This window comes from Molossus molossus, unplaced genomic scaffold (assembly GCF_014108415.1).
Source record: "Molossus molossus isolate mMolMol1 unplaced genomic scaffold, mMolMol1.p scaffold_m16_p_11, whole genome shotgun sequence".
NCBI lineage: Eukaryota > Metazoa > Chordata > Mammalia > Chiroptera > Molossidae > Molossus > Molossus molossus.
In genome coordinates this window covers 75,902,296-75,924,658 of record NW_023425346.1, presented here as the reverse complement: position 1 = coordinate 75,924,658, position 22,363 = coordinate 75,902,296, and the positions used below count along the sequence as shown (strand labels likewise).

Below are 22,363 nucleotides of genomic sequence, written 5' to 3'. Positions count from 1 at the left end.
GTATTGGTAACAATAATAATTACTCCTTTTTGAGCTCCTTCTGTGGCTCTGGCACAGTGCTGGGAACTTTATTTACATTATCCTCACACAGCACAATGCATCATTTGTGAATAAAGAACACTAAGGCTTGGACAGGTCATATAACTTGACTAAGGTGGGGAGGGAAGAAAGTTGGGGGGATTCAAACTCATGCAGTTGGACTTTAGCCTTGTTTTCTTTCACTTCCTCCTTTTGCTGCTCCCCCAGAAATGGCTTAATGTATAATCCTTTTCTGTATTGTCTCCATTTTAATAAGAATCCTCAAACCAAATGAGTGAATAATAGGGCCATTTCAGACCACCAGGGGTGAAACAGTTTTTTGTTTGTTTGGTTGGTTGGTTTTTTTGGTACATGCCCCTAGCGGGAACCAAACCCGGGACTCTCTGGTCCACAGGCCATGCTCCAATCACTGAGCCAAACTGGCCAGGGCAGGGTGAAACAGTTTTGGAAAAGGAGTTCTTTGAGGCCCCGTGTGCTCTCTCAAAATACAGTTATCTGCTTTTGATTTCTGCCTATTGGGATTGAGAGTCGTTCTCACACGCCCAAAGTGACTCTTGACTGTTTCCGACTCAAAAATCAATCCCCACATTTCTGTCACTCACATCATGCCAGAATCAATAGTTCACCCTGGTAAATGTGAATGGTTTTTGAGACAGAGTCCTCATTCGCATGACCTGGTCCCTGTCACTACCAAGGGACTGAAAAGGTAGCAATTGTGCATGTAAACATCTAGATTAGGCTTATAAATATGTGGAATTGTTACTTTTAGTGCTATTACTGATGATTTAATTTATCTTGTTTGTATGAAAACCTTTGCGGTGATAGTTGGTTAAGAACTCATTACATGGCACTCCATGTAGAGTGGGGTCCTGTGGAATTCAGTAACTGGCTTAAATCCTGGTGGTTGGGGAGAATGCTCATCGATACCTTCTGACTCACTGGGTAGCAAAAGTACCAGGAATACCTTAAGGTAATATGAAATTGAGCAAGAGTTAAAGAATGTCATTACTTTGTGGATTCCTTTTCTTAACTAGACAACAATTTAATCATAGATGCCCTGAAAATACCTAAGAGTTATAGCAGGGCATTGACAGATTAAGTTAATAATTCAAGTGAACACTGCTTATTCGATTTCTCTCTCACCCAGCTTGGGAACAAGTAGTACCTACTTTGTCATGAATGGAGAATGCCACCCTTGTCTTATATCTGCCTTGATTAGACTTTTATTGCTTCTGCAGCTGTCTTCCTTTATGGTTCAGTTGACGGGCTTTCTTTCAGGTAAAAGAAGAAAGAGAATTGAGAAAGCGAAAGTCCGTAACCCTGTTATGTAGATCTTTGTTTCTCCAAGTTGGACTTTGGGGAACAAAGAAGCAGTTGCCACGGGGGAGGAACGATGGCCAACTTGATTTTTTTGGTTATATTAGCAAAAGATCCTCTGGTCCTTCTGCCTCCCGCCTGTGTCAATCGCTGGTCCCATTGTGGAGCTCCAGAACCCATCCAGCGGGTCGGACCCGCCGCCCTTCCCCCTCGTCCTTCCCCGTGGCCATCTCCAACTTTGGAGCCCGCCGCCTTGCGCTGCTATCAGCCCGCCTCCACCACGTACTGGCTAGGAAACTCTTGGAAAATTCTTGAATCTGTCTGAGCCCCATTTTTCTCACTCACCTATAATGGGTATCAAATAAAATAGGGCGGCCTTTAAGTCCCCAGCACCATGCCTCCAGCATGGAGAGACCCGCGGTTGGGTCCTTCGTGCCAGCCTGTCCCCGGGCGCTCCTCTGAGCTTGTGCACGTTGCGGGGACGGGCTGCCGGAGGAGTGCTTGGGTGGGGAGCCGGGGAGCCGAGCAGAGGGAATCGGAGATTTGCACACAGTTCAAGATCTTTTAACTGTGCTTTTGACTAACTTAATTCCAAAACTTGACAGGCAAAAGAAGCAGAACTAAATAAACTTGGCCCGTCGGAGGCTTTTTATTCCAGCTGCCTCCTTGCGTCTGTTTCAGAGAAGAGCAAGCAGGGCTCCCAAGGGTCCTTACCGCCCAGTTATCTCTGGGCCTTGTTGCCCGGCAGCAGTGGCTCCCAAACAAAGAAGTGCTGAGCGATTTGTCGATTCTGAGCAACTAGTTTGACTTATGTTAGCCAAGAGCTAGGTTTTCCCATCGTTGAATAGACCTTTTCCTTCTCTGATTGTCTCTCCGGTGGCTGGGGAAAGAGGGCTACTCCCCTCGGGTCTGGGCTCTTGGTTCTGCAATTCTTCTAGAAGCTTTTCTAAAAGCTTTCAGGCACTCCCAGCCTCCTGTTGAAGCCAACAGGTTTTCAACACCCTTTTCGTTCGTGCTCTTCCGTAATCATCCTGTCTGGGCTTGCTCAGGAAGCGTGCCAGTCCTAGCGCTCAGTGCCAGTCCTAGCGCTACGAGAGCATTTTCCAGTTCCGGCATGTAAGGTGCTTGGTACACCATCCTTCTCTCAGAATCCTTCATTCTTCAAAGAATATAAAAGAGAGGGTGAATTTTTAGTCCAGCGGCCAAATCTGATGCAAAGGCATGAGTTTATTTTTTCTTTTAATTGTACACAGGGTTTACTCCCCAACATATTTATTCTATTTTTCATATGGCGAAGTTGAAAAAGTTTACAGTAACCATCATACACCCACCTCCATGGCTGAACCATTAACGTTTTACTCCACTTATCACATATCTGTCCATCTATCTGTTAGCCATCTATCAATCCCTATTTTGTATGCATTTCAAAGTAATTTACAGACATCAGGACACTTCCTCCTCTATAGTTCAGTATGCTAGAGTTCAGTGAGAAGTGTGCACGTCTTAAGTATGCATTTGCTTATGTAATGCACTCACCTGTATAATCCAAGCCTCTATCAGGGACCATTAGTACTCCTAGAAATCCCCTCATGCCCCTTCCCACTCAATCCCCATCTGCAGAAGCAACCATGCTTCTGAATTTTTTCCACCATAGATTGGTTTGGTCTGTTCTAAAAAGTCATATAAATGGAATTCTTAGTATGTTTTTTAATAAGACTTTCACTCACTGTAATGTTTTTGCGATATATCCATGTCATAGCATGCATCAATAATAGTTTCTTTGCATTGCTGAGTAATAAATGTTTCATTCTATGAATATACCACTGTTTCTCCCTTCTCCTGTTGATGAACACTTGGCTTACTTCCAGCTTTTTGGCAATCATGAGAAAGCTGATCAGAACAATAGCGTACAAGCTTTTTGGATTTCTCTGGGGTAAACACCTAGGAATAGACTTTCTGGGTCATAGAATAGGTGGATGTTTAGTTTTATAATAAGTTGCCAGAACTTTTTTCCAAAGTGATTGCACCATTTACACTCCCACCAATAATCCAGTAGCTCCAAATCATGGCCAACATTTGATGTTCTCAGTCTGAGCCATCTGGTAGGAGTGTAGTGCTATCTAATTGTGGTTTTAATTTAATTCCCCTGGTGATTAATGGTGTAGAGCACTTTATCATTCCATGGTACTTTTACTGAAAATTCAACATATGCTATCATTTAAAAACTCAAGAGGTTTTGCCTGGCCAGTGTGGCTCAGCAGATTGAGCATTGTCCCATGGACTGAGAGGTCCCGGTTCGATTCCTAGTCAGGGCACATGCCCAGGTTGTGGGCTCGATCCCCTGTGGGTGCAGCTGATGGATGTTTCTCTCTCACATCAATGTTTTTTTTTTTGTTTTGTTTTGTTTTTATCCTCACCTGAGGACATTTTTCTATTTTTTGTTCAGGTAGAGTGGGAGGGGGAGAGAGGAAGAGAGAGAGAAACATCGATGTGAAAGGGACACATCAAGTAGCTGCCACCCACACGACCAACCAGGGCCGGGGACAAACTGCAACCAAGGTACGTGCCCTTAGCTGGAACCGAACCCGGGTCTCTCGGAACCGCAGGCCGACGCTCTAACCGCTGAGCCAAACAGGCCAGGGCTCTCACATCAATGTTTTTATTTCTCTCTCTCTTCCTCTCTAAAAAATCAATAAAAACATATTAAAAATCAAGTGGTTTCACATAAGAATCCAGATACCCAGCTTTTCATGAAACATTAAAGGACCTAGCAAGATTGGGCTTGTATTCCCACATGGGGACAATCAACAGTGGTGGCTGTCCTTTAGGGCAGCTGTCCTTAGTTCCCCAGAGTCCCTTACCCTTCCTATAACTCCCCAATATTTAGTAGGCCAATTATCAATTGTCATACATCATCACATTTGCAGTATTGTTTCCCTTCCTGTTAAGAGAAAAGTGAGCTCTTTCTTGAACCCATGTCATTATCAATATCACTAGAAAGTGAAAGGTAGATCAAGAGGGCCTTATATTTAAAAAAAAAAAAAAAAGAAAAGGAAGATCACATCCCTTTGTGTCGGTAAAAAAATACTCCTGCAGTGTTCAATATGTAAATTAAATGGGTCGATTTTGAAAGATTATAATTTAAGGCTCTATAATGAAACTGCCTGGCTTTACTCATTTTTATTATCTGCCTGCCCCTTTAGGATTTTGAGTTTGCAACTCCTATAATAGAACACTTAAATTGATAAATTATGTCTCAAGATTGCCCTAACTGGGGGTTATTTAGCTATATAAAGAGATCTAATTTCATGTCCTTTTATTGAATAAGGAGAAAAAAGAAACACTCCAATAATACTTCATTTAGAATACTTCATGTGTTATAAAACATTGAGACTAAAAAAATTTGTTTCATTTTTCTCAAATTCTATAATTTTGCTTTTAATTCCAGGACTGTAAATGGAAAATGTATATGGAGATGGATGGGGATGAAATTGCAATAACCTACATCAAAGATGTGACATTCAACACTAACCTACCTGATGCAGAGATTTTAAAGATGACAAAGGTAGGGTTCTATTTACGGCTTAAAAGCTTTTTTGAATTCACAGATATCAAACAAAGACATTAAAATACCCCAGCAGTGTGCTTTTGTGCTGTCGATGCTCACATCAGCTCAGCCTCAAGCTGGCTGTTGAAAGGCACATTTTATTTAGCAGATTGAAATCATAATAGATTTTTGTTAAAATTCCACTTATGCTGTGAGAACTAAAAAGTACTACAGAAAGTACTTATTTAATTTATTTTTATTTTTTCCTACATTTCTTTATGCTTCTTCTGTCATTAAAGGAAAGAAAATGCTAAAGAGGAAAATATTTACCTCGAATTTTGGGCCATTTTAAACTTTGAAAAACTTGGAAGGAGGAAGGTTTTCCTGGTTGTGTTCAGTTTCTTAAAGGACAGTGATGGGGTTAGTCTTGAGGCACGTGTGGAAGCCTTTAGGGCTTCCTGGAGCTCACACCTATGAATTCTTGGAGAGACCAGATAGCATGTTCCTACTTTAGGGTCAGTGGTAGAAACCTGCCCATTAAAACACTGAAGAAAGACTTAGAGAAATGCTTAGATTCCCCTCAAAAAAAAAAAAAAGGCTGACCCAATCACACTGAAAAAATACATTTGAGACTTCAATTTTTCGAAAGTCAATACTGCAGGTAAATAACCATGGCATCAACAGGACCGTCACCCTGACCTTCACACGAGCCATCACCTCTTGTACACTGTTAATTAAGCATGGTTTCAGTAACGAAAGTGGTGGGTAGCAAAGCAGAACTAGGACACTCCCACGTGGAGAAGTGAAAGAGTCTTCAAAGCCACATCATTAGACTTGCAAATGTGTCCCCTTCCCAGGCATAAAATCGCTCAACACCCAAGTCCTTTTAGTTTTTAAATGTGGGCATCAAGTAGATTGATTTGACATTCATTGTGGGATTTCCCTGAGTAATGGAGTTGTTTCATTCGTGTTATCGATCTGTAAGGGTTATGATCTGGTTGGAACTTTCCTTTGTTTTACTGGGACATGTGGTTGTAATGTCCTGAAGACTGGACAGGTACTTCCTCCTCCCGCCTGTCCTGTCTCTGGTTGCAGCAGCTGTCCACTGCTTCGACGTCCTTCAGAAGCAGGGTCCCAGCCATTGCCTGCTAAAGGAAGGTCCCAGCAGAATAGCAGGGTGGTGGTGTAAAACCCAATGCAGGTCTCTCTGCTACCTGCCGCATATGCATTCCCCAGGAATCACACGGTCTGCAAAAGCACACACCAGCATTAACAGGGCTTTCAGGGAAAAGGGGATCGGGGCAGACCACTCCAAATCTGTAGAACTTTTCAACACCAACAGAAGCAATAACAACTGTAATTACAACAACAAAACCAGACAGAAAAACTACTAGCCCAGTTAAATCTCAGCCGCACTGGCTTTGTACCCAGCTCACAGCCAGGAAGGGTTGGGGAGAGGACAGGAGAGACTCATTTCTAATAATGACCATTTTCATCAAAATTAAAATGGGATCCAAGGCACACACTTCTCCACTGGTCCTTTGTTCTAATAGAGCGGGGCAAGGCCTCCGTTGCACGGCTTTGCTGGAGAGGCTGATGCGGCGGGAAGCAGAGCGGGGGTTGAAGCCGCTGCTGGCCCTCAAAGAAGGCACCTCCGCGTTTCTTATATGGTGAGGCTTTCTCTTCGTTGTGAGAAAGCTTTCTGCTAATGCTTCAAGGTCTAAACATGAAGTAATGACCTAAGGACAGCATGGAGGGACGTTTCAGAAAAGAAGACCACAGGAGACCAGGCCTAGATGTTTGTAAATACATGAAGGATGTCTTCTGAAAACCCAAACCCCAAATGTGAGCACGCTGTAGGACTCACAGGCGAACCAACGCGACTTCCAGGAGAATCTGACATCATGCTTCTGTTTGCCGTGCATGGTGCAGCTGGCCCCAGAGGAACACACTGGAACGGGCAGGCTGGACCCTGGCCCTACACCGTCCTGACTTTTGTTTTTCAGCCCCCATTTGTGATGGAGAAGTGGCTCGTAGGAATAACGGAAAATCAGACTGTAGAATGTACTGTCACATATGAGGTAAGCTTGGGCGGAGTGGGTGGAGGGGCTGGCGACTTTACCACCAGTCTCTAAATAGGGATGTATTTGCTCCCTCGGAGTGCTTAAAACTTATTGGACGAGAAACTATTTAACCAACATGAATATGGGAAGATCAGTATAATTACTCTAACAAAGTGTTGGGAGGGAAAAAGGGTAAGATACATTTACCTAGATAGAGGCTGAAGCATTTATTCATTCATTCATCAGTTACTCATTCATTCATCACCTCCTGCATGCCACGTAATGTGTTAGGTAATGGGGATCCCAGTGACCAAAACAAGGTGCTTAGAATTTAGGGGTGAGGATGGATCAGTGATTCTTCACAAGGACAGACTCAACTTATACTACCACCTGGTGAGGAGGGGGGGGGTCTATTATCAAAAACATATTCCGTTCTGCCGGTTTGGCTCAGCGGTTAGAGCGTCGGCCTGCGGTCCAGAGACACCTGGGTTCGGTTCCCGCTAAGGGCATGTACTTAGGTTGCAGTTTGTCCCCAGCCCTGGTTGGGTCGTGCAGGTGGCAGCCACTCAATGTGTCCCTTTCACGTCGATATTTCTCTCTCTCTCTTCCTCTCTCTCCCTCCTGCTCTGTCTTAATAAAAAATAGAAAAAAGTCCTCAGGTGAGGATAAAAAAACACACACATATTTCATAGATTTTATATATGAAAAAATTATAAAAACTTACACTTAAAAAATATGCTATTGACATTAAAATTCATATATTTAGCAAATACCTACTGACAAATCCTGTTCTGTGATTAGGATAGACTAAATCTATACTCTTTTTTTTTTTTTTTTTTATCCTCACTCAAGGACTTTTTTTTCCATTTTTGTTCAGATAGAGAGGGAGAGAGAAACATTGATGTGAAAGGGGCACATCAAGTGGCTGCCACTCGCACAACCCAACCAGGGCCGGGAACAAACTGCATCCAAGGTACGTGCCCTTAGCGGGAACCGAACCAGGATCTCCTGGACTGCAGGCCAACGCTCTAACCGCTGAGCCAAACCGGCCAGGGCTAAATCTATACTCTTTTTAGAGGAGGGGGATAGATAATAAATTGGTAAGAAATAAATAAGTCGTGTCATGGAGTGGTAAGTGCTAACAAGAAAATAGTGAGACTCGGGGCATGGGATTTCATGACCAGGGAAGTCGTCTCTGAGGAGGAAGCAAGAAACAGCAGAGTAAAGGCAAGTGCAAATCCCTGAGGCAAGGAGGACAATGACAGAGCTAGAGAGATGGGTGGGGCTGGACCTCGGAGCCTCATGGCCAAGGGGAGGAGTTCAGATTTACTGTAAGCACGGTGGGGAGCCAAGTGCTTAAAATGCTCTGATTATGTTTTGAAAATCAGCAAGACTTTATGGCTGGTGGGACATACAAGGTAGAGAAACCCTGCGGGAATGGGACAGAGGGGACAGTTATAGCCTTGGCACACATGGAGATAATAGTATGCGTCTACCATTAAGGAATGCGTTTCATTCATTCATTGAATTATTCATTCAAGAAACATTCAGTAAGGATTTACCATGACCTAGGCACTATAAGAGGAGCTTACACTTGTTTGACCTCTTTGATCTTGTATAAACATGGAAAGATAGGTAGCATTATCCTCATTTGGCAGCTCGGGGAAACCGGCTGGAGAGATGAAAGGGAGCCCCTAGGTTTGGAGTAGTCAGTGTCGTGGTGGAGCCCCCCCAGGTTCTCTCACTGCAAATACAGCTTCTGCTCTTCCTCGCTGTCCCATCTCAGCAGAAGGACATAGGAAGTCAGCCTCAGATTGGACTCCATGCACTACCACATTGTGATGGTCTTCTGAGCCACCAGGGTTTGGCTTTTCAGCATTAGAATCCAAACCCTGGCCAGTTCACTTCCCCAGGCTGATCCGATGCTGGAAGCCAGTAGTATTAGAGCAGTTATTTATGCTCACCAGCCAAGGTGCTTAGTGTCTCAGGCATGAGGCACCTGAGAAATAGCAGTAATTGTCAAAGTATTGCTTGCAGGACTCAACATCTAAAAAAAAAAAAGGTTGATTGGTCTTGAGAAACTTGGAATCTAGACTATTCTGGAGCCTGTTGACCAGTCCCACCACCCAGGAAAAGCCCTCTTTTACTAACTAGTAAGCTGTCTTTTACTGACTAGGCAGTTAAACAGCCAGACTTCATCTCTGCCTTCCTTGGTCAGCCTGGGGACACAGTTCACCAAATTCTTCTCTTCTCCCTCTCGCTCCCCTTGCTCCTTCCCCTCCTCCTCTTCCTCAGTCTTCTCAGACTTCATGATGATAAGCCACTGGTGTCTGTAACTATCACTTCAGGACTCTTTAAACATATTTTTGTAACCTTATTAAATCCTGAGAGGCTCATTAAGCTACTCTGATTTGTGACACCTGGTAAGTAGGAAGGTTTCAGGACAAGAGAGAGATACGTGTTTTGATCTCGCTTCCTCTTCTTTTTCAAATCCTTATTCTAAACTATATCCTGTCTCACTTTGGCATCTGCTGCCCTGCACCCTCCGTGGGGTAATTAGCCCCACCAAGCCAACCAGTTACCCTGCTGATCAGAGGCAGTCTTGGGGAAAGTGGTGGTCAGGTTTTTACTTATTCAACAAAACATCAGTTTTCAAGTACTATAAACAGAAGAAATTGTTTTTCATTTCTTATTTAAAAAGAAGTAAGTTGAGATTTACCAAATATAATAACTTCTGGGAGAAGACAGCCACATTTTTAATGACTATAAACAATCAGCAATAAAGTGCTATCATCGGGAATAAAGTGGTTAAAATTTGCCTTTTAATCAAGTTACCATATTTAGGCAAGCTGTACAGATATTTCACCCAAAGCATGTATGATGTATTCTAAGGAGTTAAATTGAAGTGATAATGATAACCTGATTTTCTTTCCTTCCTATTTTATAAATGGGTGTATGTTTGGTCATGGGTTTCTCTATTTTTTTTACAGAGCGATGTTAGAGCTCCAAAAAGCACTAAACATGTTCATTCAGTTCAGTGGAGTCAAACAAAACCTCAGGATGAAGTGAAAGCCGTCCAACTTGCCATCCAGACGTTATTCCCCACCTCGGAGGGCAACTCTCGAAGCAGGTCCGACTCAAGTAAGTTAGACGTGCACTAGATTAGATTCGAACTCTTAACTGCCAAATTCTCATACCAGGGACAAGTGCCAGTCTGGAAATAGATATAGCTTTCTTCTATAGTCCTCTTCTATAGTCTTCTATAGTCCTCTTCTATTTTATGAATATTGGTTTTTTATAGTATTTATGGACTTATAGATATGAGCATATTATAGTAGATTTCAGTATTTGGATAATTATGATAAAAGATGAAAATTAATCATTATGTCATATTGGTAAATAAAATATGTATGTCTCTTTATATACTCTTTGTGTGTGTGTGTGTGTGTGTGTGTGTGTGTGTGTATTTAGTTTTCAAAATTGTAAATAAAGGTATGAATCCTCTTCTATGTCCAGCAAACATTCCTATGAAGCCAATGCTATTACTGGGGCTTTTAGAGGAGGGGGATAGATAATAAATAGGTAAGAAACTTCCTGAGTCCTTAACACCATGGATACATCAAAGCATAGGAATGACATGAGTAAAGAGTGAGGAAGAGAGAGAAGGATGGAAGGAGGAAGGAAAGGGAAAAATAAAGGTAAGGGAGGATAGAGAAAGAGAAAACATGAAATGCATATGATGGATAGGGATGATGATAATTATAGATGATATAAAGAAACAATTTAGAAATAACATGGAGGAAGGCTGGCTGACTTGATAAATTGGTCATCAATTGGTAGATTCAGGGAAGAGGGTCTAACTTTCACCTTTGTGGGTCCAGAAACTGAAATATAACCCAGAGTTAGGTTTTGCTAAAAGCACATGGGAGATGGATGCAGAAACCCGATGCAATTTCATTTTTATCATAAGAAATGTACCTGCAAACAAACTAGAAATACATGTTTTCTGATCAGTGCTTTTTTTTTTCCCCCAGTAAGAAAATATACCTTAGAAACCACATCAGAAGGTTTTTTTGTTGGCATGGAGACAAAAAGGCCTAATGCCTAGTGTCACCAAGCTACGAGAGCCTAGCTACATGTCCTCTACTGTAAGGACCGGCTTGCCACCCAGACCAGACATTTTTAAATATCCACCAGGCAGGAGGCACAGAATCCTGGACAGTACTCCAAACCCACCAACAAGTGATCTGACAGCATGCTGGAACGTGCCTTCCTCTGTCAACACGGTTGATTTGCTTATTTTCTTTCACAGTTAATCACAAGAAGATATGCTAACCACTATGACGGGGCTTGAGTTTTTACCAGCCTCTCAGCCACAGACACATCCTCAAACATCTCTTAGGGAAGCTTTCTCTACACATGATTAACTCGCAGAGCAGGAAGTGATCCTCACTAGGTTCTCCACAGAAGGCACAATGTTTCTAAGTTCTTTCATTTGCTAATTCAACAATCTTGCCTACTATCGTGCCTTTAAGGACTTCTTACTATAATCAATTTTGCCTTCCCAAATAATTAATATTTTAAGGCACTTTTTACTTCTGTAGGGCTTTTCATGATCCCATTTGATCCGTATAACACCTTTGATCCATACAACACCCCACCCTTGAAATCTGTGGGGATCTTCTCTCTCCACTTCTGCTGTATTTTTCTCTTTTACTAAAAGCTGGTATTCTGTTTCCCAATCCACATGACACAAAATAGCTGCCAACGGCTTCCGAGTTTGACATCACTCAAATCCCACCACTCTGAGAAGCACCAAAGAGATACTTTATCAGTCCCAATTCCAGATCCCCTGGGGTAAGATTTCTTGGTGCTATTTTTTTTTTTCAAGCATTCTCCTCTGGACCAATTAACTGTATCAACAGGCAGAAGTGGTGGTGGGTAGTGAGGACACACTGTGCAGGATACTGTAACCATGTGGGTGGAGACATTTCCAAAAGATGTCTGTCAATGGACAGCTGTCTAATAGTTGCCCTCTACTTCTCTTAAATCCAAATCTTTTGGGAGAAAGCAAATTATTTCTCTAAGCATGTACACAGGAATAGTCAGTACCCTTCGATCTCCCGGTGGAATGGCTTTGGATAAATCTTTTCCTCTGATTATTAACTGGAGAGGTTGCAGGATATAAGAGAGGATTGACCTCCCTGTGACTTACTCCAGTGTTAGCTAGTTTGCCTACCTTCCTCCTTCTAGTTCTTTTTCCCTTTTGATGTGAAAGCTCAGAAGATACCATCTGTTCAGTTAGAATATATTTTTCAGCTGCAAGTAACAGGAAATCTAACTTTAACTGAGTCCTTCCCAAAAGAACAAAGAGTGGTCCCAGGACCAGCAGCCTCAGGATCAAAGGGACTTGTTAGAAATGCAAATTCTCAAGCCCACCTCAGACCTGCTGAGTCAGAAACTACAGTTTAATAAACCCTCCAGGTGATGCAGAGGCATTCTAAAGTTCTCAAACCATGAGTTTTAACTACAATAAAATTTATCTTCCTTAAGAAGAAGTCTAAAGGTAGGCTGGGCTCCAGCTGCAATAAGATAAGCCAACTCAACCACATGAAGAACGAGGAAGGAACCTTTCCTTCTTTCCACTCTGCCATCCTTAGTATTGGCTTTGCCCTCGTCCTAGCTTTTCTCGTGTTCCCACTCATCACGTAAAGATATGGCAATGCGCAGAGGATAGGAGGTCGATCCCTTCTTGTTCTGACGTTTAGGAACGAGAAAGACTTGCTTAGAAATCCTCAGCTGACTACCCCCAGGTTACTTTGCCAGAACCGAGCCTCATGTTGTTGTAGACCAACGAGACAGACCAGACTCAGACTCCGAACTGAGTTCAGATTAAGAGAGCTTTATTAGCCGCGCGGCGACTGTCCCATCCTACTCAGAGGAGAGAGCAGCCCCGAGCTCAGGGGGAGGGTTGCTTATATAGTTGTCTTAGTCCCTGTTAAGGAATTTGGGTTAAGGGTATGCGAGCAAGCAAGCACGTACAGAAGCAGATATTTGCAGTTAGCTGTTATGCCTGAGGGAACAATCAGTTTCTGTGTACACAGAGCAATGGTTATCTATACAGTGCAGTGGTTATCTATTAGCAGATAGTTCTTGCCATTCCCTTAAAATCCAGGGGGCAAGGTCATGTGTTTGTCCTTTACAATGTCCATTCCTAAACATGACATTACTGCGTGTGGCTTGGTTTAATCAAAATCTGCCACTAGGGCCAGAAGGTGGTCAGCTTTCCCCAACACACGTGGCTCCGTGGAGGGAGCTGGACACCGAGCAAAATTAGGGCTTTGTTGGAGGCTGGAGGCCAGAGAAGTCAAGGTGAAAGAAAGAAGGCACTGTGGCTGGATGAAGGCTGTGAGCAGTGTCTGGACACAAGAGGTCCCCTGAATTGGACAGTCGCTGCAGAGGTGTGAGGCGCCTGTGCAGGGCAGTGAGGGAGGCTACTCCCCGGCAGGGAGAAGTGAGCATCCTCTGCTCTTCCCCAGAAGCTCCATCTGACAAGCAGGGCACAGGAGCTCAGGGCCACCAGGGAACTCAAGAATGTGGGCAACGTAGTTTGGGCCCCGGAGAAGGTGGAAAAGATCCTGGGGGTGAGGAACTTGCTTATTTACTGAAATAGAACTTATGAAATGGTTCTTGTTAAATGGTTCTTGACTGTTTTCTTTGACCATAACTTCTTCCTGTTTTCCATGAAGCTTCATTTTCCATGTAAAAAATTTTTTTTTCTTATTCCTGAACCTCAGGAATCTCTCCTCTGGAGACATGAACTGTTTATCTTCCAAACAATCTCTAGCTGTCTCAGCTGTTGGAATCCAGCTTCTTTTACCCGCAGAGTACTTGAGGATTTAAAGGTGCTCCCTGGAGCCCTGGCCAGTTTGGTTCAGTGGTTGGAGCACCGGCTAGAGGACCAAAAATTCATGGGTTCAGTTCTGGTCAATGGCACATACCTTGGTTTAGGTTCAGTTCCCAGGCCCTGGTCGGGTAATGCAGGAGGCAACCAATCAATGTATTTGTCTTCCTCCCCACCGCCCCTACCCCCTCCCCAGTCTACCTGAAGATAAATGGAAAAATATCCTCGGGTGAGGATTTTTTTTAAAAGTGTGCTCGCTGGCAAAAAGCCATTTGTTTTCTAAACGTGCCCCTGCCATCCAAACATCCTCAAACAGCATTTCAGAAGTGACAACATGGCTAAGTGGGCAGAAGATGAGATTTAAATGCAGAAGGATCTGAAATTATTAGCTGAGAGACCTTGGGCCAGTTACTTGTTTCCCAAACTTTCTCCTCTTTTATAGAATAAGATTATTAGTATTCCCCTGGGAAGATTAGTGAGAGGAGCAAATGAGATAATATAAGTAACGCATATGGAAAAATGCCGAGCATATAGCATATATATGTGTGTGTGTGTGTGAATAGTGTAAATGCCTCTATTATTTTAAGTATTGATAATAATAAAGGTAATGTCCGCACATCTGGCCTAGACTTTCTATGAGTGGGAGGGCGTGGAGCAGTCCCCGCGGCCGTGCAGTACCGGAGCCGGGTGCGCACTGGCGCGCCCCTCCGCCCAGGGAGAGACGCTCACTGCCCTGTCGCCCGCAGGTGCCGACTGCCAGTGGCTGGACACGCTGCGGCTGCGGCAGATCGCTTCCAACTCTTCGCTGCAGCGCTCGCAGAGCAACCCTATGCTGGGGTCACAGTTCTTCCCCTACTTCCACGACCAGGATTCCTACGCGGCTGCGGTGAGGCGCACCCAGGCGCCCCTCAAGCACCAACAGATCACACCCATAAACCAGTCCAGGAGCTCCTCTCCCACGCAGTACGGGCTGGCCAAGAACTTCTCCTCTTTGCACCTCAACTCCAAGGACAGCGGCTTTTCCAGTCTTCCTGCCGACAGCTCCTCGGAGAGGGCGCAGTACTCAGGCCGAAGTCGGAACAAATACGACCGGGGCAGTGTATCCCTCAGTTCATCTCCTAGAGGGAGGTACAGTGGGAAGAGCACGCACTCCACGCCTTCGAGAGAGAGATATTCTGGAAAATTCTACGGAGTTAATCAGTCTGCGTTCAATGCGCAGCAGTCGCCGGACTTCAAGCGCAGCCCGAATGACCGCCACCCACGCCGGGCCATCCCGGGGATGCCAGTGAAGCCCGAGGCGGACCCGGGAGCCGGCGAAGGCGAGAACAAAGTCAGCGAAGGCGGCTGGACAAAGGTGGAGTATCGGAAGAAGCCCCTCCGGCCCTCTCCGGCCAAGACGAACAGAGAGCGAGCCAGGGGCAGCTACCGCGGGCGGAGGAACTTCTGACGAATTGAACTGGATGGGTTTTCCTAGGCAGGCTTTTATTTGTTTTTGTTTTTTAATGCAGTGGATTTTGATAATATGGTGCCTACAGATAGAATTGACAAAAAGACAACTTTTCCATTTTGGGATTTGGGGGAAATCTTTATAATACAAACTACTGCCAAACCAGAACTAAAAGTATGGATGGATGTTGGTTGACCAATGATAGTCACTAGACTTAATAATAACTGTACCTATTTTGTCCACTGATTAACATTTTTAGAGGAGGGGCTATACCATCTTAGTGCCCTAACCATTGCTGGTCTGGTTAGCAGGGCTGGGACTAGAGTGAGATTAAGTGGAGCAGTCATCCATTAAGTGGAGATTTAGGTAAAATTTAAGGGAGAAAAAAAAATTTAAGGGAGTACCCAAAAGCTCACTAATCAAGAGAAATAATATGCTAATGCAATACTTAAATAAATGAAAATTAAAGCAAAAAAAATGTGATAAAGAAGGTCAAAATCCTAGATAAAGACAGGATCAATATTAATGATGTTTCTTTTTGTCTGAGGTTCCAGTATAGTTTGGCAAGGTACTGTTACTGATCCCTTCTTTATTTAAAATGTTGCTATTTTAGTTCATGGTGAATTTTTTGCATTAATTTTCCTTTTTAAAATATTGCATTAAAATATCTGAGGTGTTCAGTTATGAGGGGTTTGGGGAGGCTTTTTTGATGCCCCCTTAAATGTTGTGCCCAAGGCAGATGCCTCACTTGCCTAGTCCTGTTCTCAACACTGCTGGTTAGTATTTATTTTAGTGAGATATTTGGGGTTTTATTATGGTCAGAGCTGAACTGATTTAGCTGGTCATTTTTAGGCAATAAAATAATGTTATTGAATTTAATGTTGATTATGATACATATCTCATTCAAGACTCATCAGAAACCAAAGACCTAAACTGTCTAGATCGGTGGTCATTTCTTTTCCTAAGCAACCAGGGGCTTTTAAAAATTATTTTTTATATTTTACCAAAGGAAGAGCAAACAGGGAAACTTGACATGTCAGAAATCTAAAATCTGTAAGAAAACCAACATAGAGCAGGATAATAGTGTCAGAAGCTAAAAGCCAGAGAAATTTACAATTACCAACATCCTTGTTCCATCAAGACAGTAAACACTATCCTTGCGGCAAGAAAGCTCAGCGCAGCCGGGGGCAAAGAGGTAACTAACTGGTGCGGGTGCGAGAAATCTGCCTGCCGTTCAGGACGGGAGTTGTGGGATCCAACTTGTGAAATTCTTCATATTTTATAAACCCAAAAGGTGGAGGGCGACAGACTTATTACGTGTCAAATAAATAAATGCCACTTTCAATATATTCTGAGATTCTGTTCAACATTCACTCAGCCTGAACATCAAGTGTCCTTTGCCCTGCACAGGATTCACAATGCCCTGTAGAAATCCTGATGACACACTGGTAATTTCGTGGGGTTCAGTTCTCTTTTAATAGAAACCAGTCATCAAGTATGTGTGTACATTATTCCCAGAGTGCTTGGGCCCGGTGGGGAGACCTGTATTTGGGTAGCATTAGAGTCAAAGTTGTAGAAAATGACCTTTATTTACAAGGGAAGCTGGGATCTAAACATAGCATCAACAGCTTGATTGTATAAGTCTTTTGTTTGCTGCCTGCATTTACAGGCAAAAGTGATGGGAAATGGTGAAATCAAAGAGTTAGGTGCTATTTTCCACCTTGGATACCTTCTCTGAAGTTTTAACCTCCATTGTGATCCTTTCTCACTAAGTTTATATCAACCTGTTATTATTTTTTCCTTTTTAATTATTTTCTTCTTTTAGTCCTTTGTTAATGTTTACATTTAAAGAAAAGTGGACTGCCCTGGCCGGTTTGGCTCAGCGGTTAGAGCGTCAGCCTGTGGTCCAGAGAGACCCGGGTTCAGTTCCCGCTAAGGGCACGTACCTCGGTTGCAGTTTGTCCCTGGCCCTGGTTGGTCGTGCGGGTGGCAGCCACTCGATGTGTCCCTTTCACATCAATGTTTCTCTCTCTCCCTCCCTCTCTCTCTTTCTCCCACTCTATCTGAACCAAAAAATGGAAAAATGTCCTCAGGTGAGGATAAAAAAAATAATAATAAAGAAAAGTGGACTTAATCCAAAGTATTCTATCTTAATGGCATGCTACTTCCAAATGCAATAAAATATTTTCTTTGATTAGAATTTTTAGGTAAGTAGCTGAACACAGGGTCTTAACTGTTTCACTCTGAAAGGAACATAAAATATGACTTTTACTAGTAAACAAAAATGTGAATTCTGGGGAATTATGTAAGACTAATTTAAAAGGTGCTATGTAAACGATTGCTTGTTTCATGCTGTTTTCCCCTTCTTGCTTTCTTGGGCCATGAGTTAGACAAGCTGGTAGTAAAATAACTGAATGACTTCAGCCGTATTTAGTGTAGAAGCTGATCACAAAGAGGTTATTCCAACTGTCCACACAACTGGCACTTTGTAATATCTCATGAAAAAATACTTGTCAGCATTGATGCTCTTGGTCAAAACCAAAATAAGAACATCTAGAATCTGCTTCTTGGTTATAAAAATAATAATAATAATAATAAGAGAGTTTTCTTTTTTCTTTTTTTCCTTAATGGTGTGTATTTTTCAAAAGTTGCTTACCAGGTTGAAAAATGAATGTAAGTCAAGAACAAAACAAGTAACAGGAGTTTTTTTTTTCCCATCAAACTAAATCAGTTGCCAACAAGAGAAACAACTGTCCCAAAAAAATGTCCTTCCCTTCATCCTAGATGAATCCCACTCAGCACTCAAGGTGCAGCTGACATCCTGCTTCCACACAGTCTTCCCCACTAATTCCAGCCACTCTCTCCATTCTGTACTCCTCTGTACCATTACTTAACCCTTGCAGTCCCCCTCCTCGGAATGTTGTGAGCACAGTGCAGGGATGCCCCCAAAATTGACAATAAGAAAAATAAGACTAAGTCCCAAGAATGAACCGACGGAATGGCCTCAACTCTGCTGTGCCTCCCAGGCCTGAAGAACATGTCGGTAAATCAGACGGGAGATACGAGGCAGTCCAGAGGGAGCGTGGGTCTTTTAGGGGCAGTGGCAGGGTTACAGGTGGGTTTGGGGAGAGCCAGGAGTGATCGGCCTTGGTAGCCCAGAATAAGGTGATCTGCAATGGAAAAGGTTTGCTGTCCTATCCACACCAGGTCTTCCTGCAGGGCAGAGTCATGGAGGCCCATGTGCAGGACAGTATTATGCAGCAGAGCCCCTCCCAAACTGACTTGGGAATCTACCCAGTTGGAGAGAGATAAACCTATAGTGGAGATGGTCGTATGATCCATCTGCATCATATGATTTGCAGATGATTTCTGCATCTCCATTTGCTTCTCCCCATAGCAATCAAACACCACTGAGTTAGCTACCATGCTTTCTCTTGTCTTCAAAACTTTTACTCCCTCCATCCAGCTTCCCCCACATTGTCTGCTAAGTCATCCTTCAGCTCTCTGTTAAGACATCACTATCTCCAGGAAACCCTCCTTGATCCCCATCCAGGTCTGGGTCAGACCCTTCCTTATGTGTTCACATAGAACCTTTTGGTTTCTACCCCGGCCGGTGTGGCTCAGTGGTTGAGTGTCGACCCATGTACCAAGAGGTTGCTAGTTCAATTCTTAGTCAGGGCACATGTCCAGGTTGTAGGCCAAATCCCCAGTGGAGGGCATGCAAGAGGCAGCCAATTGATGTTCTCTCTCATTGATGTATTTATCTCTCTCTACCTCTCCCTTCCTCTCTCTAAAATCAGTAAAGAAAAAAAACATTTTAAAAATGAACCTTTTGGTTTTAATCATATGTATCCCCCTTCATTATAATTGTCACAAAATTTGCTTGTCTATCTTCCTCACTTGACTGTCAGCTCTATAAGGCAGGAACTCAAGCACATATTTGGTATTCAGTCTATTTCTGAATGAATGCATTAATTAACTGATTAACTTATTAATCAGGCTAACAAACCATCAAATCATCTAAATCCTTGTTCTAATCTCATGCTTATTAAGTGACCTTAACAGCCATTTCTAATCTACATTAGAGGTATATATTTCTAGTGTTAAAATAATTGCCATTTTATTTTATACATCAGTCTCCTGTGAGCTTTGTCAATGTGAGTTGGCCATTGGGCTCAGCTGTAAAACATACATTAAGTTTTGGGGCTTATCACTGAGAGCAGATTCTGGGTGTACCAAGGGCCCCAGTAGAAAGGTCAACCTGTTTTTTCCCAAAAAAGCAGCCTCTTGCATCATAGTGAACTTGTTTTCCATTTTGAATTTCTATACTTAGTGTAGCACTACAAATGCAGGCTCTCAATAAACACTTGTCTCAGGAATAAAAGACAATAGAAATACTATGTATGTCCAAAAAATTCACACATAGACGTTGTCCTTTTAGGTATTTACAGAATCTCACTATATCACTTTCCTCTCCAGGGGTCCAAAGTTCTAGGTTTTTTTTCATTGTTGTTGTTTTAATGAATATGTGGGGGAGGAAAAATAGTTTTCCCTGTATCTTTCTAGGATCTTAGCTGAGACCCTCCCCACCCCCATAATAAAAAAGAGGTTAACAGGAGAAAAACAGAAGTTTGATAACATATATACCTCTTGTATACAAGGAAGATACCCAGGGAAAAAGGAATAACTCCACCAAATGGCCCAAGCCATCTTAAATACCATCTCAAACTAAAGACAAAAGCAGTTGTTGGTGAGTGAGTGTGGGGAGCCAGTTAAGGGACTGATCCAGAAAAGCACAGTGCACAAGGGTAAGGTTTTAGGCAGATTGAAGTCATTGCCTTGTCCATTGGTGAGAGTTTCTAGAGATGTGGTCATCCTTCTCTCTTTACAGAAGAAGATTTCCCTTACAGCTTTTACAAACAAGCAACTTCCCTTGCTTTCTACTGTGTCTTCATTTTCTTAAAAATATCAGCCTGAAATAATCCTTATGACAAAGAGGCATATTTTGGGGCAACAAATTCTGGTGCCCCTCAGATAGCAATTGTTCTGAATCCTAGTGCCTTCTGCAGTCCTGCTGTGATGTCTTTTAAAGCTGAACTGAAAGTCTGACCTGGCTGTTTTCCCTGTTTGTACCCAGAACACCAGGCACCCTCCTGACGCCAGATGATGCCTGTTCTGCCTGAGACTAGGCGGAGACTTAGTGTTGGTTCAGGGACAATTCAAGATTTGTCAGCTGGTTGTGACTGATTATCAAGATGTCCAAACTGGCTCCTTTGCTATGTGTGAGCGATTTAATTTTGTGCCTAATTTTAATCTGCAGTGTACTGTATGTTTGCATCTGCTGCGTTAAAGCATTCATTAGCATTTAAAGGGGAGCTGATGGTATTGATCACTCTTATTAAAACCAAAAACAATCATGTGGCATTCTCTTCAGCCACTGAAGTCACAGCCAAAGTTTATGTACTCAAAACCCCAGCAGGAAGAGAAGATGCCATATGAAAGCAGGGATATTAAAGTGGCATCTGTCACAAGCATTTATGGTTTGGCACCGCTCACCCCACCCCCAGCTTCCCAGATTTGGAGCTTCTTGAAGATAGAAAACTTCACTTTTTTTCCTGAATTTCTACCATCGGGCACAGTGCCTGGCACCAATACGTTCTCAATAAATTTTCTGGTGAGTGAATAAATTAAGGAGTGAACATGAAACAACTTGTGCATGTTGTAAAAACATGTTTTTCTAATAGACACTGTAACAGCTAGACATTGCTATGTAACAACACCTAGTAGCTTAAAATAAGCATAAACATTTGCTATCTCGCACAGTTCCTGGGTTCAGGAACTCGGGGCTGGCGAGGCGACTCCCTGGCCTGGGTTTCCGATGAAGAGGCGCCCGGGTGCCTACTGACGCCACTTTCCTCCCAAGGCTGGACTGTGCTGGAGGGTCCGCTTCCAGGACAGTTCTCTCCGCGGGGCTGGTTGTTGGCAGGAGTCCTGGTTCCCCCCATACGGATCTGTCCACATGCTCAGTATCCCCGGGACATGGTGGCCAGGTTCCCCCAGAGTGATCTAAGAGGATAAAGTGAAGGCCACATGTCTTTTGTGACCGAGCCTCAGAAGTCACACATAGTCACTTCAGTAAATCCTATTGTCTGCACAGGGCAGCCCTGTTCAGTGTGGGAGGGGACGACACAGGTATGAATACCAGGAGGCAAGAATCGCTGGGGGTCATCTACCTCAGGCACCGCTGAAATCCCTGCACCCCTCAGTTGTCATTTGATGTCTTCTTTCCTGAACTTTGCATTTTCTGCTTATTTTACATTTTGAACTTGAGCACACTGCAATTGAGTGTTTGATCCAGAAGGCATCTTAAAGACCATCTCCAAAAGATCAGTGTCTTCATTTTACAGTAGGGAAAAACGAAGTCTGTAGGGGTGAAGCACCTGTCCCACCACCCAGTGGGTCCCAGGCAAAGGCAGAGCTCAAGGCCACCCAGCTCTTCCGTACACTGTTCTGGAAGCCCAGTGCTTTGTGAAATGTGTGATCACGTGAAATTGGTGTTCATGAGGTCTGGCAGCTCGAAGTTAACACTTATTTTATGTTGGTACAGTTGAGCCTTCTTGGGTCTCCATGGAGACTGGGAGAGTCTTTGTGGATTAGTCGGTGTGACTAAATGCTTCTGAAAACAAAACATCGAGGCAATTACCTTTCCTCTCTCTTTCATCAGGCCTGTGTTGGTTTCCTCTGGATTCTGTGGTGCTTTCAAGAGAGCACTTGTTTTATGGACTGAGTATTTCTAACCAAGTTGTCTGTAAAGTGCATTTCCTGCTCAATCCAGGCAGGCAAACAGTTGCTGAGCTCCTAGGGTGCGTGAGCCCTGGCCCTGCCTCCCACTGATTCCCACTGTTAATGCGCAAACAGGTCATACGGGTAGGGGATTCTGTTCCTGCAGACTACATTAGAAACTTGACAGAAAGAGACAGACACATAAAATGGAGAAAGAAAAATCATTTGTTTTATGGGACAGAAAACATTTCTCGTTCCTTTGC

At 43.3% G+C, this 22,363-nt stretch overlaps 1 protein-coding gene across 1 annotated transcript in view; it reads left to right on the top strand.

Annotated features, from left to right (window-relative positions):
* The window catches only part of MAP3K20 (mitogen-activated protein kinase kinase kinase 20), a 156,375-nt gene extending 140,485 nt beyond the window's left edge, over window positions 1-15,890 (top strand). The window contains exons 17-20 of the mRNA XM_036253959.1: window positions 4,805-4,921; window positions 6,910-6,984; window positions 9,957-10,107; window positions 14,617-15,890. Coding sequence (XP_036109852.1) covers window positions 4,805-4,921; window positions 6,910-6,984; window positions 9,957-10,107; window positions 14,617-15,317 — 1,044 coding nt within the window. The 3' untranslated portion in view covers window positions 15,318-15,890. The remainder of the gene's footprint in view (window positions 1-4,804; window positions 4,922-6,909; window positions 6,985-9,956; window positions 10,108-14,616) is intronic.
* The last annotated feature ends 6,473 nt before the right edge of the window (window positions 15,891-22,363 follow it).